We start from the raw sequence: 17,077 nt of genomic DNA on the forward strand, positions 1-17,077 counted from the left end.
AAAAAAATCCCACAAGGACTCAGAGGCAAAAAATATACAAACCAATTTTCACTGCAAAGTAAAGGAGCTGTTACAGTGGAGGATTACTGGACTGAATGTTAATATTATGACATAGTATGAGTGTGTTTCGTGTTTGGTAATTGCAATCATTGTTGCTTTTGTTGTGGTCATCCATTTACAATGCTTGGTGTCAGTCTATTTATCTCTTGTAAAAATAAAATACAGTGTGTGTGTGAAAAAAAAGTCATTAAAGAAAAGATTGATAGATTCATTTACATAAAAATTTTAAATTTCTGCACGTTGAAAAAAAAAAAAAACAACCAACCAAACTCCAAACACCATAAACAAAGCCAAAAGACAAACTCATACCACAGATAAAAGGTCAATTTCTTCAAACATAAAGAGCTTCTACAAACGAAAAGAGATCGATTCAAAGAAAAGAAAGGAACAAGCACAGTCCAGAAAACAGGTTTTTTTTTAAGCATATGAAAAGATGGTATCTCACTCCTAATAAAAGACACCCACTTCAAAACTATACTAAAATAACATTACCAACCTGTTAACCAAAAAGAGATTAAAAAGCCAACAACCCCCAGGTTGGTGAGGTGTAGAGAAACAGGTGCTCTTTGTGTGTATGAGAGTAAATTTAACATGCATAAGCCCTTTAAGATACCTGTTTACCTTCTGGAAATTTATCTTAAAATAACTTTGTATAAGGATATGCACTGCAGCATTACTTTTCACTAGTGTCGACTAAAAAAGATGCACGTGAGAGTTACAAGTTAAGTTTTAATGGGGGCAAAATGAGGACTACAGCCCGGGAGTCAGCATTTCAGATAGCTCTGAGAAACTGCTCCAAAGAGGTAGGGGGGGAGGTCAGTATGTATGTGATTTTAGTGAAGGAGGAGTACATGTAATCAAGCACATATTTTTTTGCAGAAGGTTTCTGCTAGTCCTGTGAAGGTTTACTTTTCGTCATCACCATGAAGGATTTTAGTGCTTTTCTAGATATGCGGAGATACAAGAATTGGGCTCACAGAGCTTCCCTGGTGGCGCAGTGGTTAAGAATCTGCCTGCCAACGCACGGAGACACGGGTTTGAACCCTGGTCCGGGAAGATCCCACATGCCGCGGAGCAACTAAGCCCGTGCACCACGACTACTGAGCCTGTGCTCTAGAGCCCGCGTGCTGCAACCACTGAAGCCCACACGCCTAGAGCCATGCTCCACACAGCAATAAGAAGCCCACACACCACAACGAAGTGTAGCCCTGCTCGCTGCAACCAGAGAAAGTCCACGCACAGCAACGAAGACCCAAAGCAGCAAAAAATAAAAAAAAAAAAAAAAAAAATAGTGCTAAAAAAAAAAAAAAAAGAATTGGGCTCATAAAATTGGCTGCTGAAAATATCTAACTATCTGAAGACCTGTTGTGCCAGTTTTTCCCAGAGCACAGAGTGCCTCATTTCTGCTCTCCACCCTGAACTCCTTTCAGGGGGTGTTGAAAGTCAGCAGCTGCAGCAGCACATGATTTAATCCTTGTAGAGGTAGATGGCAAGTGCCAATGGTGAGTGCCAATCTGTAGCTGACGTTAGTAAAAACTTGGTAACATCCAAAATGTCCACCTACAGGAAATGATAAATGACAGTATATCCACACTACGGATACGAAGTATAAAAATGAAAAGGAAACACTTCATACTGAATTAGAGTGATTTTCAAAAAAATACTATTAAACGAAGAAAGTGAGATTCTGAGTAGTATGTATAACATGGCACCATTTATTTTAAAAGGAAAGAAAAATATTCAACATGTCTGAAATGCTTACAGATGCACAGAATATTTCAAGGACTATGTAGGAGAGATACTTGAAAAACTTGTGATAGGAACTGGGTGTCTAGGGAGCAGAGAGGGCGGGAGACTTAAAACATTATATATTCTTCAGTACCTTTTAAATGTCAGCCATATTCAGGTATTATAACTCAAAAAAAAAAAAAATCCCCGGGTATAAAAATTCCATTTCCAGAGCTGGCTTTGCCTAGACTTCTATCTGCAGTTGGATATGGCAGTTGAGACAAATATTTCCACCAAGGGCACAGAGACAGCTCAAGACCTTGGGGTTTGGCTATCCTCACCCTTGAAGTGCTCTCCTCTGCCACTACACCCCGAGATCCACAGCGTTCTCTCCTGTCCTATAAGCCAGCACAGAGGTTTGGCCAGCCCCTGAAGATAAGCTTCTCCAGGCTCATGTGCCTTCTGAGTGTCAGTGAGGGAAGCTATTTCCCCAGCATCAAAACCTAGGACGGCATGCCTAAATGCATAACAGATACAAGGCAGCCCCCTGGTTTTTTGGAGGTCCTGTTGAAAATAACTAGCTCCAAAGTAGAAAGGAACTGGAACATTTATACAAAACACACCATTTCAACTGAGTTTACAACAGCTTCCTGGTTGTTTAAATCAGGACAGGCAAGAACAGATTGCCAGACAAATTGTCATTTGTAGGCCCCTAGTGAGCTTACGCAGTTTTCCACCTGTCCAGATAGATAAACAGGCCGCTTTGAGTTATGGACAGGTGGGCCCTGTGGCGCCAGAGACTGGGGTCATTCGAGCTCATGAGCAAGACAGAGCAGGACGCCTGGGGAAGAGCACTCAGCACCTTGGCCCTGCCCAGAATCTTCAGGTCACAAGCATTCCTCTTACCCACTGGTTACCCCCCTGGTGGCATCAAAATGGAACATCCATGGGGAAGAAAGCAGGACAAATAAAAGTAAAGGAACCCTAGGCAGGGAGGGCAGTGCTCCATGAAAACACAGAGCTGAGATAGGATCACATCTCTGAGGGCACGAGCACAACACTGGCATCCAGAAAAGAGCCGTGTTGTTGCTGAGGATCATGGATTCCAAACGAAGCCCAAGTGAGGTCCAGATTAATTGCTTTCCTAGGGTCTTACATAATGAAAAGCCTGTCCCTCACTATCTGTACGGGTAATTACTTAGCTGCCTCTCTGACCACACAGCACATCTCTGAACAAACTAAACTTCTCTGGGGTCTATTCATTTCAAGGAGGAAAAAACATAGAAACACAGTTGTCCTATGAGAATGTAATGAAGCCAGCATGTTTAGTGATACTTCATGGGGCTCCACGTGAGCCAGAGATGATGAGGGCTGAAGCAGCCAGCAGCGGGTCACCTGGGCAGATTTACAGGGAAGGAGCAAGGACAGACCAGAGGCATCAAAATGCTTGGCATCTCAACCTGAACCAGACCCAGGCCTGCATGCACTACACACTCACTAACTAGGCAACCAGAGTCCCTGGGCACAACTGACCCCTAGCTGGACACACCAGATGTAAGCAGTTCACCATCTGAAATAACACAGAACCTACACATACGTACACATACATACACACACACACACACACACACACACACACAATCTCCATACCTGGCACCTCAGAAGCTCCCTGTACACTGGCCACCCTAAGTCCACTCAGGGTCAGAGAATGTCTGAGGCCACCAGTATCTCACACTCTGACTGTAATTAACTGTTGGGAACCCGTGGGCTTGGGGCTCCTAAGAAGAAGCATTTAAGATTAATCAGGGCATCAGCCCCAAGATGCCTTCCAGGGCATCAGCAAGCACCATTATGTGCTCCAAACGATGGTGCCAACACCTGCACTCATCTGCCCTGACTCCTTAACACCTAGTCAGCTGTCCTCCTCTCACGGGAGCTCCTGTTTTCAGATTCCTGGCCATTTTCCGGTCTAAATCATTTTTTTTTAAAATGTATTACTTATTTTTGGCCATGTTGGGTCTTCCTTGTTGCACGCGGGCTTTCTCTAGTTGTGGCGAGCGGGGGCTGCTCTTCGTTGCAGTGCACAGGCTTCTTAATGCGGTGGCTTCTATCGTTGTGGAGCATGGGATCTAGGCGTGCTGGCTCCGTAGCTGTGGCTTGTGGGCTCTAGAGCTGTGGTGCATGGGCTTAGCTGCTCCTTGGCATGTGGGATCTTCCCGGACCAGGGCTTGAACCCGTATCCCCTTCATTGGCAGGCAGATTCTTAACCACTGCGCCACCAGGGAAGCCCTGGTCTAAATCATTTTGAATTCCCTTCCTTTTGCCTTATAATCCTGGTTTTTAGATTTTATTTCTGCTTTGAGCATGTGATGCACCCATGGAAATGTATTTCCTAAGACAATGACCTAGAACCCAACTCCTCTGTCAGAACCCACCTGATGATCCTGGCCCAGGATGACGACAAGGACAATGATCAAGTTTGAGAAATTCTTAGAAATTCAGATTTTATTCTAGTTCAATAGCTTAAAAATACATGTATGTATATACGTGTGTGTATACATGTATGAGTGTACATATGTATGTACATACACATGTATGTATGTTTTAGAAGTCCCCAACAGGGCTTCCCTGGTGGCACAGTGGTTGAGAGTCTGCCTGCCGATGCAGGGGACACAGGTTCGTGCCCCGGTCCGGGAAGATCCCACATGCCGTGGAGCGGCTAGGCCCGTGAGCCATGGCCACTGAGCCTGCGCGTCCGGAGCCTGTGCTCCGCAATGGGAGAGGCCACAACAGTGAGGCCTGCGTACCGCAAAAAAAAAAAAGAAAAAAAAAAAAAAGTCCCCAACGCAGCTTAACAGAAAAAAATCAGGGGGAAAAAAAACAAGATGAGAAAGGAAGCAGGTGGCGATAGTGGCTAAAGAGAAAGAAAAAGGAAGTTAAAGGTAACAGGTAATAAGGTATATTTTTAAGATAATGTAAATGTAGAATGGAATTCTTTTATTGAAGTATAGTTAAGTTACAATGTTGTGTTAGTTTCAAGTGTACAGAAAGTGATTCAGTTATACATATATATGTATACATAGTATGTGTGTGTGTGTGTGTGTGTGTATATATATATATAGAGAGAGAGAGAGAGAGAGAGAGAGAGAGAGAGAGAGAGGGAGAGAGAGAGAGAGGGAGAGAGAGAGGGAGAGAGAGAGAGAGAGAGAGGGAGAGAGAGAGGGAGAGAGAGAGGGAGAGAATGGAATTTTAAATTTCTCTTACAGGAGAAATAATTGTGTACAAACAGAAGCAGCAGCCAAGTAGCTCTGCTCGTGCTCCGCCCACACCCGCCCAGCTCTCTCTCTCCTCCTTCTCAGAGGGGTCTTCCCAGGCTGCCCCACTGAAAACTACAGCCCTGGCCTCCACCGCACTCTATCCCTCTTCTCAGCTTTATTTTTCTTATTAGCACTCTTCTCACCAACTAGCACACTATGCATTTTACATATTGTCTCCTTTTATTGCTCTTTCCCCTCTAGCCTTCTAGAAAGTCAGTTCCATGAGGCAGGGGATTTTGTCTGTTTTGTTCACTGCTCAACCCCAGTGCTGAGAACAGTGCCTGGAACACAGCAGGTACTCAATAAGTTAGTCAAACGAATGAATAATTATGATAAAAATATACCTCTATTTTACATTATTTCCAATTATATGAAAAATACCTCTACTTGTTTCTCAAACAATTGCTTAGAATAACATAAGATAAACTACTATTCCAGAAATTATATAAAATTACTCAGTCTGTATCCTACTGATGCCATGACTAGAAAAAAAGCAGCAAGAGATACAAAACCAGAACCAAAGTATATAAAGAATGTCCCAGAAAATGTTTCTTTCTTGATTCTCAGCATTTATATGCACTGGAATAAAGACCAAATTCTTCTCATATATTCACCTACATTCACTGTCACTCAAGCTCTTGGTCTGGTGTGAACAAAGCAAAATGTAATGAAATGAAAAAGAGGAGAAAAGGGAAATTCTCATCTTGCTAGCAATTTCACACATACCACAAAATTGTACATAGTACTTGATGGTGCCTGTCCTGACGCAGCTAAATGGAACCAGACTGTTTGTGAAAGGTCCAAGGACAGACAGTGTGGGTGGTGGCGTGGGGTGGAGGGGAGGTAGCTTACACCACAAGCAGTAAGCGTTCTGTAGAATACAAAAATGGGTGAGCCCTGGCAAGAACGTTTTAAAGAAAGAAAATAATAGAAAAATCCTGGTGGAGAAGGCTGAGAATGACTGGCTGTTGGAAAAGCCCCTCCCTGATGCCACCAGTAAAAATAAGAATGAAGAGGAAAAAATGAATGAGAAAAGGAGGAAAAAAGTAAAAAGACAGGAAAGAAAAAAAAAAGATAGGAAAGAGCACAGATGAAAAGGAGAGAGCGAGCAAAGGGAAAAAAAGAGATGAAAATAAAGAAGCAAGATGAGTAAAAAGATAGGAAAAGCAGTAATGACGCAATCTGGAGAAGCAGAGAAAAGCGTGAAAATGAGGAAAGGAAAGAGAAAAGTCAGGGTCCCAGAGGCCCGGGATGAAGAGTGGAGGGGCAGCAGCCGGGAGGGCACCCTCCCAGGCCAGGTCCCAGCCGCCTTGCCCTTTCCAGCAAGCTGTCCAGGGGGAGGCATGATGTCATCAAGAGATGGTCAGGAGAGGCTTCGGCGGGGGTGGACACACCGACCTTCTCATCACTGGCCAACTGCAGAGCCAGGACTGACTCCAGCTTATTCACAGCACTCTGGTGCGCCTTCTGTTAGCATCAAGGCCGTGGAGATGCCTATATATATATGGTTTTTTTTAAATCTAGGCTAAAAAAAATCACTTGGATTCATCAGACAGAATGGCCAAAATTGTTTATTCAGGACTGCCTATAAAATAAGTGAGATTATTTTTAAAATATGAAAACAAAAACACCCTCAATCTTACCAGGCCACTTAAAACCAAAGGAAATGTAGAGGTTCTAGGATTAAAGTTGTGACTACTGTATATACCCAGAAGCAATGTAAATAGACACTCCAGGCTCCAATCTGTCCCCAGAGGTAGGAGGGTCACATTCTTGTTTAGAGTGGGAGGGCTGTGCTCAGCAGAAAGGACTACGTGCTTGTTTACATGTCAAAGAACAATGCACACTGCAGAACAGTGGTGTGGAAAGTTTAGCCACTGTCAGCGGAAACTCAAGCCCAAATCTCTGTTTTACATCTAAGTCAATCTTCTTACACACCTGACTCTCAAGGGTTAAAAGCAACCAAAGCCTCTGTAGAGTTGAACCAATCAGTGTTTCTCTTGATGACATCATGCCTCCAACTGGACAGCTTGCTGGAAAGGGTGAGGCGTGTGGGACCTGGCCTGGAAGGGTGCCCTCCTGGCTGCTGCTCCTTCCCTACTCATGGGGAGATTCAAGGGCCAAGGGTCCCCGCAGCTACCACTTCAGATGAAACCAGGACATTCCCCAAATCCCTGGCCAGAGATCACTCTCAGTTTGCACAAAATGCATATGAAGCATGCCCCTGCACTTCACCCATTTCTCACTAGTTTAATATTGATGAAAGCCAATTACAAAACATCACTTAAGCCTTTAGCCAAGTTCTAAATGACTCAAATGTTTATGCTAAGTAGACAAGCAGCCTTCTGTGGTTTTCTCTTTCCTAAGCTTCAATCCCATTCAAAGGCAGGTACATGAGAGACTTATCTGACCCCTTAGACTTGTTATATATTCAAACCACTATCTGACCAGGAGGTTATCTCTGTTCTTCTTGCGAGGTGTTTATTTCGGATGTGGACCGCTGCTGCCGTGTGTGTGTGTGTGTGTGTGTGTGTGTGTGTGTGTGTGTGTGTGTGTGTGTGCCTGCGGGTGCATTGTGCAGCGCAGGAGACTGATTCAGGAGCACACAGCTGAAACGCTGCAGACACTGCCAACACTGTGGAAGGAGAACAGGTTTCTTCCTTAGAGTTGGAAGTGGGAAAGGCTTCGAGTTAAATGATGAAATTCTCCTGCCTCCCAGCACCCATGCCTTCTGGTTCATCTGCAAATGAAGATTAATTTACAATTTACATGCAAGAGCCATGCTGACTGCTCCAGCACACAGCTATCTATGGTTGTTTAGAGTCGATAGAAACCGTGCTAGAAATGTCCGTATCATTCAGGGTCCCTGCAGGAAAAAGAAGGCACATTCCAACTGGGGAACAGAAGGAGCTTGATAAAGGGATTATTTATACAGGTTTGCCTAGGGGACGGAGAGTAACAAGGGATGGGAGCTAGTCACAGCCAGGAGCCCCAGACCAGGAGGGTCCAGGGGAGGGGCTGGTTACCAGAACGCAGAGAGAGCAGCTACTGGGAAAGGATCTCTCACAAGACCGATGGTCTTCAGCAGAGCAGCAGAGGGACCCAGCCAATCCAAAATTTCCTTGGCCTAGTGATGCAGTCCACATAGGTCGGCCTCCTGGGGCACACAGGCAGGTAGAGAGGGTAGGGAATGCACTGAAGGCAGAAGGAAGATGCCCTGCACAGTGTCTAACAATCGGAGAATAGCTTAAAGAACAACAAACTAACTAACCTTATGATATAACCAGGGACAGAATACTATGCTTTTTAGAATGAGGATCTGAATCCAGATCTTACTAACACTGCCGCGGTATGGAGCCATTAGGTAAGAAAAGCAAATTATAAATCAGCAAATGTACTGAGACCCCAAATTTGGATATACATCAAACGTTACCAGAGGTTAACTATGTAGAGAGATGTAGGTGATTTATCACCTACACTCCTTATCTATATATTTTAAAGTTTTATTTAAGCTTCTCAGTTTAACTTCTATGATGTCCACGGGATCATTAAGACAAAGAGGGCGCTGACTTGACTGCAGAACATGATAAGTATCTACTGAAGCTGGGATTTAGAGCTCCTCTTAGGCTGAGCACTTTTAAAAGTAAGCTGTTCCTTCTTTGTTACCAGAAATTTAACAGAAAATACGGAGAATACAAGTGTCACTAGTGGATACTGTCTCAGAGGTTTCCCTTAACCAGGCTAACTTTTAAAAGTCCTTGGTTCAGGGCAATCGACAAGGGCCGTGCTAACACCTATGAGGAACAGGCTGTATGTGGACAAAGTGACCATCCACTGCGCATATTCCCCAACTATACATCATTATCCCAAACACCCAGCCAATCAAGTGGCCACTGTTACCCCGGATACAGAAGGTACATCGGAACAATAAACAGTAGAGAGGCTGCAGGTTGCTCTCTAACCTCTCCTCTCTCAGGGAGCCAGGCAGAAAGGCTCATTAATTTCTCAAAGAACAATGGTGTGGGGCCGGGCGGGGGCGCCTGCCCTACTTTGCCAGGCGGGGCAGGCTCTTCCGTCTTGGGTGGGGCAGACTAGTACAGGAGGTTACAGGCTGAAGGGCTTGAACTCCACCACTGGACCATCCACCCCAAAGCTCTGCCTTTTTAACGGTCTGAAGACACTCCACGCCCCAGTTCTCTTTCTCCAAAGCTGCAGGCACAATAATAATATTAATATCTACCATTCACTCAATATTCTATGCATACTAGGCACTGTGCTGGGCAGTGAAACACATATCTAATTGGTAAAAACACCTCTGAAACACAGATTTGACCACCTCTGTTTCACAGATAAAGATAACACCGAGGCTTCCTGGGGCCTCACACATGAAGGTGGAGGCGATGGAGCTGGGGCTCCAAGCGGGATCTGCTGACTTGGGAGAGGAGCCCCGCGTGCTACCCTGCACTGCCTTCCAGGAGCAGCCTGGCTAGCCTGCACGCAACTCCATCTGTGCTGGGATTGCAGCTGCCTGGGCCCGGAGCCTTCCTCTTCCTCACAGGCCCCACGGTGAACAGCTGAGCTGGTCCACAGCTGCTTCACAGCAGCCTTCCCTACCTCCTGGGGATCTAACAACGACAAAGAAAAAAAATCGTGAAGCACAAGATACAGGCAAAGCAGCCTTCAGGCACGGGTCAGGGTAGTGGCGAGCAGCCGTTAACTAATGCCCGCTTCTAGACAAGCCTGCCCAAGCCCTGCGTTTAGGGCCAACTAGTGGGGGAAACACTCCTGAAGTTTCTCTTTAGACAGAGATAGCCACAAAAACCAAGTATAACATGACTCAAAAACAATGTTGAAGGGTTACGCATAAAGGGCCCTGTTAATGTTTACTATGCAAGCAAAGCTTGATCTTCTGAATTCTTTCCAATAAGACCTCAATTGCCTTTACTTTTTTCAAATTTAAAATGCAACAGTGCTTCTGGTGGTTAGCCACACTACAGCCTGGGCCAGGACACCTAGACCTTGAACAGTCCCTGGGTTCATTGGATCCACCTGCAATCTCTACCCGCAAAGGAAATATCAGCATATAAACCTCCTCTCATTAAGATGTCAGGTGACCACTGATATATTAGCCCAAACAGCCAACTTCAATTAAGCTGGGCTGTGCCTCGGTGATTGTTTCTTTTCCAGGAGGAAATGGTGGAGCCCATAACACTGCCTGGAAATGCTGCATGCCAACAGGGCCTGGATATCCCGTGAAGAATCACCCAGCGACTTCTTGGGGTGGAGGATACGCTCAGGGTAGAGCAATAAAGAAGATTATGGTTAGATTGGTAAAGCTGTCTTCCAGCCCATTTGGAGGATTCTGAGATACTGCCTTGATATCAAATCAAATACTCACTTCTCAGCCTCATGTTCAAGGTCCTCTCACTGTCTGGTCTCAATTTCACTTTCTACCATTATTTCTTACTCTCCCTGTACAAACTCTACACTCTGTAGAAACCAAACGACCTAAGCTTTCTCAGCTCCACGCCCTTGCTCATGCTTTTCTCTCCACCTCAATGCCCTTTCTTCATCCTATGGTTTCAATCTGGTTCTAACCAAAACACTTGGTTCTTTAATTCCATGTCCAATGCCACTTCTCTGTGATCTTTCCTAAAGCCTCTTTCCACCCTCTCGTACCCCTCGCCTCTGCCCACCCCACCCCCACTGATGTTTTTCTCTATTGGTCTCTCCTGCCATTTCAGAGAATATTGCATTTATCTTACTCTTAAGCTGCCTTATCCTATACTTGACTGTAAATTAGTAAAACTCCATTTTGAAAAACAAAGGTACAGCACACTTTCCTACAAACACCTACTCTCCTGTGTGTAATCTTCTGGCCCCAGGCGCTCTTGAACACAAACTGATTTTCCTTAAGTGGCCTGGCATCTAGTACAGGCTCACCAAATTCTGGTTTACTAAATAGTGCAGACCTTCTCTGGCACAGGATCTTCCTGTCCCTGACTAAACAGAGTCCTAAACCTTATCATATCTGGAGATGAGTGCTGGAGGAATCGGCCCCGCCCTGTTCCCACATTGGGAATGGGATTAGCTTTGGTTTACATAACTTTTGCAGCTGCAATCCGGATGGGCTGGGTAGGGCATTTAGTCTACAGAGTGTTCAAATGGACATGCCAGCTGCAGTGGTCCCCTCCTCTTCAAGTGCTAAATTCATCTCTTGAAAATGTTCCGGGGAGACAGATCCAGCCTGCTTCAAAGTCAGCTTCCTCCTAGCAAGAAGCTTTCAAGGGTAGTACTTGAACATTCCCTGCGTGTTTACCCATCTTTGAGAGACACATTCTTCTGCCCAGGAAGACATGTCACAGGTCACTGAAAAATATTTGGGCACATATTTCTAACTATTCTATAACAATGGCTATGAAAGGAACCTGGGCCTCAGACTCCAAATGTTTTCTCCTCACTAATCTCTCTTTGTTTCCTGAACCACCTAGCCCTCTGCCCGGCCAACCCAGGAATGTGGAATGGGCAGAACGCTTCTGTGGGGAGATCATTCGGTCTTCCTGGGAAACACAGTAAGAATAATCACGTGCAGCGGGAAACAGAAAATCCCCCTTCTGATCCCCTTTCAGCAGCTTCTCCCAAAGCCCCCTCCCCGCAACTCAGGATCTTCCCTCTTCCTCCTGAAAACTCATAGGAAGCACTCTAGCTCTTCTGAAGCATCTTCAGGGTGAGCCTGGCTCCCTCAGTGGGGCGGATGGGATCCAAATATTTCCAAATACCTTATCATTTCTAGGAACCGCCTCTCCCTCAGCCCTGCTCTGCTGGGCCTCCACCCTCCAGATTAACCATGAGTGGACCTGTCCTCTGCCACACAGGCAGGAAGACCCCTGACCTGGCTCCCCAGCACCTGCCTCCCTCCCAGTTGTCAGAAACACTCTGGTTGAAGTGCGAAGGAAGCAGGGCAGCCCCGGCCCACATCCTGGCCTGGGCGTCAGCACCCAGGGGAGCACAGGGGGCTCAGCCAGCCCAGCTCTCCGAGACGTCACGTGGCCTTACCTCATCCCACTCGGAGGCAAAGGAGGGAGACTTCTCCAGCCTCTTCTTCCCGATGCTGCAGTTGGACAGGGACTCGCTCCGGCTCCCCATCGTAGCGTCCTCCGTGGGTGAGCAGGTCAGGAGATCAGAGTCAGACTTGGACAAGCTGCGGCTGAGTTTGAGCTCAGCTTTGGGTCTGCCGGTGGGAGGGGCTCGGCTTCTGGCCCCGCTCCGGTCGCCTTCTTCCTCGGCACCCCAAGGGTGTGGAGATGCGGTGCGCGTCAAAGTTGCAGGGTGCGTCTGGCTGTGGGCGGGAGGCAGGCTGGCCGGATAGCCCACTCTCTTACTCTGGTCCGGCATGCGGGGCGCGGAGGCTCCAGACGCGCGCCCGCCCGTCTCTTCCAGCTGCATGCCTGCCTCGGGGCGGGCACCCTGTGCGGGGGACCCTTCTTGATGGCTCTGGCCAGGGGCTGGGAGCAGCTGGAAAGGGTCCTGCCCGGCCTCACACACTGGGGAGGAGCCGTGGAGGAGACCTGAGAACTGCTCCGGGACCTGCCCGTCCTGCCCCTCTGCAGAGTCCTGGCTCCGGCTGCCGCTGCTCCGCCTGTGGTCTTGGAGTGGACGGAGAGACAGAGAAATAACAAAATTAAACACGGCAAAAACCAACAAAGTTCCAATGCAGCAAGCGCACGGCCAAGCAGAGGAATTCAAAAGCAGAGGGAAAGAGAGAAGATGGATCGGCTGGGGAGAGGGCAGAGGGAGAGAAGGGGAGAGAGGAAGGCAGAAAACAGTTTCATATTGTTCTTAATGTCCAATTTGTACCCAAAGTCAGAGCATTTATGAAATTCCAAACACTGGCCTGATTAATGCTATCTGGCAGCCTTCCTTGTTGTTAGATTTCTGTTAACATTAACGACCAGACCTTGCTATATAAGGCGACAAGAGGTGCTAACTATATCCCACAGAAAGGACACAAGTGAGGAGAGAGTGAGTGAACACGGAGCAAAAGTGAGAGAGAGAGCACGCGCGTGCGAAAGAGAGCAAGCAAGCACAAGCAAGCGAGACTCACTCCTGGAACATCTGATACATTTCCATAAAGGCCAAAGTGTTATTTAGAGCCACCCGCCCCCACCACCCCCCCCTTCCTCTGGCAAGCAGCAACAGAGGGAAAAAAATGGAAGTCATAATCCACAACCTGCAACTTCTGGAATTCCTTAACTGAAAGTACAAAACAAACCAGCAGAGAAATAACTGCTTCCTTCCTCAGAGGGAGGCGATTCAGAGTTCCACGCCTCATCCTTCCTTCCTCAGGGAGCACAGACTTTTCTACTTTTTTTTTTCTCTCTTTCTTTTTCTTTTCTTTTCTTTCCTTTCTTTTTTTTTTGTTTTTTTGTTTTTTTGAGAATGTACACATCTCACTCCTTCCAAAGCCTCCCAGCTGCTCCTATTTGTTTAAGTTTAACCTTAGTTGATCCACTGAAATCAAAATGGTCTGATTTGTCAATGTCAAGAGACATGTGCAGTTCTCCTGAGACGGCCCTAACATCCCAGAAACCTGACACTACCGGCTCGTGAGGCCAACTACTACTGTACACTCCCCTGAAGTATCAAATACCTCTGCCCTGAAGTAGCATAAATAATTGATCAAATCAGAGTCCAATATCAGTATCACACTGGGACACCCAAGGGGCTCTCCCTGCATGAACTCAGAACCATTAGAGATTTTAACCCACATCAGCAGGGCAGATGACAACCCTGTGTCCAGTACTAGTTCACATTCCACAGCTAATATTCAGCTCTACTTTCTTTGTGAGTGGAATCTACGGTATATACACCAAATGATTCCCTAGTCTGCCCCAAGCTCTCCAAACTGTTCATGAGAGCAGAGAATCTCGGAATCCAAAGGGTCAAGTTCAACTATTTTTACAGATGAGAAATCTAAGGCCCTCAGGCCTTCTGTGGTTTGTCCGGAGTGGTGGGGGAGAAGGCTCTAACCTAGGCATCTGAGCACCTGGCTCTGGTCCTGCTGTTCTACTCTCTTGCTGTGTGGCCTTGGCAGTGATCACATCTTGCTGGGCTTCAGTATCTAAAATAAATAGGTTGGCTGCATGGTCCTTAAAAATCCCTTTTATGTTCTGATAGTGATGAGAAGCCAAGTCTCCAGCGTACTGTGATGGCACACTTCCCCCTTGGGGTGCTGCAGAGCCCCGCCTGGATGTCTCTCCCGGGGCTGCCTGCAGAGCACCCTCCCTCCCTCATCATGGCCTGCAGCCCCAAGGCAGTCAGGTGAGGAGGGGCACGCTTCATAACCATGACACTTTGCTGCCCAAGCATGATGCCAGGGTCCTACAATGCTGGCTCTTCCAGGGCAGCGTTTCAGGAAGGACCCCAACAACCAGCTCCCCGCATGAGCCCACTGCCCTGAGGTCTGGGCAGGGATATGGTTCCACGCACCCCACCCTCTCAAGAACAGTTTGGTCTCCACAGTCGGCTCAGCTTTTGGCAAGTCTGCAGAGGCTGCTGAGGGGGCAGCCAAGTCCACTTTATGGCTCTGATTACTTATCCACAGGAGCCCAGAAGTATGAACTTTGGCATCTCCTTCCTCTATACTTGACTGCTTCAGGACTTTCACACCCCGAACTCACTCATCCCACACCCCATAGGTCAAGTCCAGAGCACTGAACAAGCACTGAACATCCTGAATCACGTCTCTAGGGAAGAAGATGTGCTGAGTACGTAAGAGTTCCACACAGCTTCACTCAGGCCTCAGGAAGCCCTGACTTCCAGGCTATGAACACCACGTATGACAACTGACAGCGTGCAAGAAGTGCCCTGTGGGGCTGCACAGTGGGACCACATGACCATCTAATGGTGGTTCGGGACAGCGGGACTTCCTAGGAGAGGTTGATGGGGAGAGTTAACCAGGGTGTGAAATTCGCCACCTCCAGGACTATATTCTGATGGCTGACTTCCTCCAGATTCTGGCCCAAGGTGCAGTGTCCCCCTGACTGCCTCTGAACTCGAAAGAGAGCGCTGATAACAGGAGCACAGGCTTCTCTTCCTTTCCACCAGCTTCTAGCTCCTTATTTAACAATTTTTTTGAGGAGATGGGAGTCCAACAACAAAAGAAAAACACCAGTCCAGAACTGGGAGTGAGCCAGGCTCACACTGCCTGGGTGGACCTTGGAACCCAGGCCACAGGGAATGTTCTGACTGCTGCTGAGGGAGCCAACAATGAAGGCCCTGTCCAACAGCCACGCATTCATGCGAGTCATCAATGGAGAAAGAGGGACAGATGCCAAGAGCTCAGTACCAGACAGATGCTGGAGGAAGGAAGTGGGCAGAAAGAAGGAACTTATGGAACTTATGGAAGGAGGAAATATGTGAAGAGCAAGAATTTCCGAGGGTCATAATCCCATTAGAGAAACCACAATCCACCAGAGTAGAAGAAATCATGGAAAGGGATGCTCATAATGAGACAACTTACCCAGGCAATTCCCTAGGAAAGACACCTTGGTATTTAAAAAGCTTGTCAAGATCTAAGAACCCCAGGATCTCAACAAGCTGGTGTTCTCTTTCCCATAAAAAACTATATCCAAGGCTAAGCTAGATTTCCTGGCAAATCAATGAGTGGGAAAAGATCTACTCAATGGTCCCTTCCTTCTGTAAAGTCAGGATAATATTAGGTCTCTTAGGGACAAGGTGTTAGCAATATAATGTACTGATCAAAAGCTAGATTCCCCACCCACCCACCCAAAGCCAGATCTTGAGCAAATTACTTTTCTGTGCCTGGTATTGTCATCGATAATTTTGGGATCTTAATAGTACTTATTTCATAAGCTTGTTATGAGAATTAAATTATATATGTGAAGCATTTAGGACCATGCCTGGCACATGCCAGCTCTCAAGAGATGGTAACAACTGTTGTTCTCCACACAGGGTCCATAACAACATATTCTGCTCACAGATGAGACCAACTACTTCTCTGTTCCTCACAGATTTGTCACAAGGATCGTCAGCGACAGTGTACGTGACAAGTACCAACATCCATTGCCTTCATCATCCTTATAACTCTCGACAGCAGAAGGAGGGGACAGAAGGTAATACAGTGAGAATGCTGAAGTGAGAAACTGAGATAGGCCCCAGAATTGTCACTGTGACCACCCATTCCCACAAGCCGCATGTGCACAATGTCTGTCTTCAGGGGGCACCTGAAGATATAAAGATGAAGACAAGGACTCTGCTCCACGAGCTTACTAGCTATTGGAAGAGACCAGCATATAAAGAAATGACTAGAATGCAAGGCAAAGATTAATAGATGCTTTAAGTATAAACCAAATGCACTGTGCAGTGAGCAGAAAGGAGAGTGTGATAACTTTGAACCAGGAGGCTTCTCAGAAGAGGTAGATTTTTGAGCTGGGTATTGAAGGAGAAGAAAGGCCTTGACAGGCTTAAAGAGAAGTGGAAATATTTTAGAAAAATCAGTGACAGGAACCTTGTGCCCAGGGGCTCGTGGACTCGCAGGCTCGCAGAAGAGAACCCTCAGGCCCGAGGTCTTCCTTCAACTGAGAATCACTATGCTCCCACCCTGGGAACTCCACAGCTTTTCCAACCCTCCTCCTATGCTGCCCCCAGCACTCCTCACAACCTGCCCTTCTAGGAGAGAAACTAAGAGGGAACAGGACACGGGGAGGGCTGTGTCCTTACTCTCCCCATACATCAAGGCCAGCTGCTCCACTGAATACTAGGACACCCCAGTATGCTAATTCCCAGTCCCTTCGACTTTCCATTTTTATTCATTCTGGGTGCGCATTTTTCTTTTACCCTGTGACCTGCTGAAGCAAGGGGTCTTCTATGCTGCATTTTAATTACTATCATGATCCATGGGGATTCTCAAGGGCTTCTGAATGATAACATTTTAACATTTACACATTATC

At 46.7% G+C, this 17,077-nt stretch overlaps 1 protein-coding gene across 6 annotated transcripts in view; it reads right to left on the reverse strand.

Annotated features, from left to right (window-relative positions):
• Positions 1-17,077, reverse strand: part of ANKS1A (ankyrin repeat and sterile alpha motif domain containing 1A) — a 186,555-nt gene that overhangs the window by 63,141 nt on the left and 106,337 nt on the right. For all 6 annotated transcript variants that reach the window (XM_033864391.2, XM_033864390.2, XM_033864389.2 and 3 more), the window contains one exon: positions 12,162-12,751. In XM_033864391.2, coding sequence (XP_033720282.1) covers positions 12,162-12,751 — 590 coding nt within the window. The remainder of the gene's footprint in view (positions 1-12,161; positions 12,752-17,077) is intronic.

Source organism: Tursiops truncatus, chromosome 10 (genome assembly GCF_011762595.2).
Source record: "Tursiops truncatus isolate mTurTru1 chromosome 10, mTurTru1.mat.Y, whole genome shotgun sequence".
NCBI lineage: Eukaryota > Metazoa > Chordata > Mammalia > Artiodactyla > Delphinidae > Tursiops > Tursiops truncatus.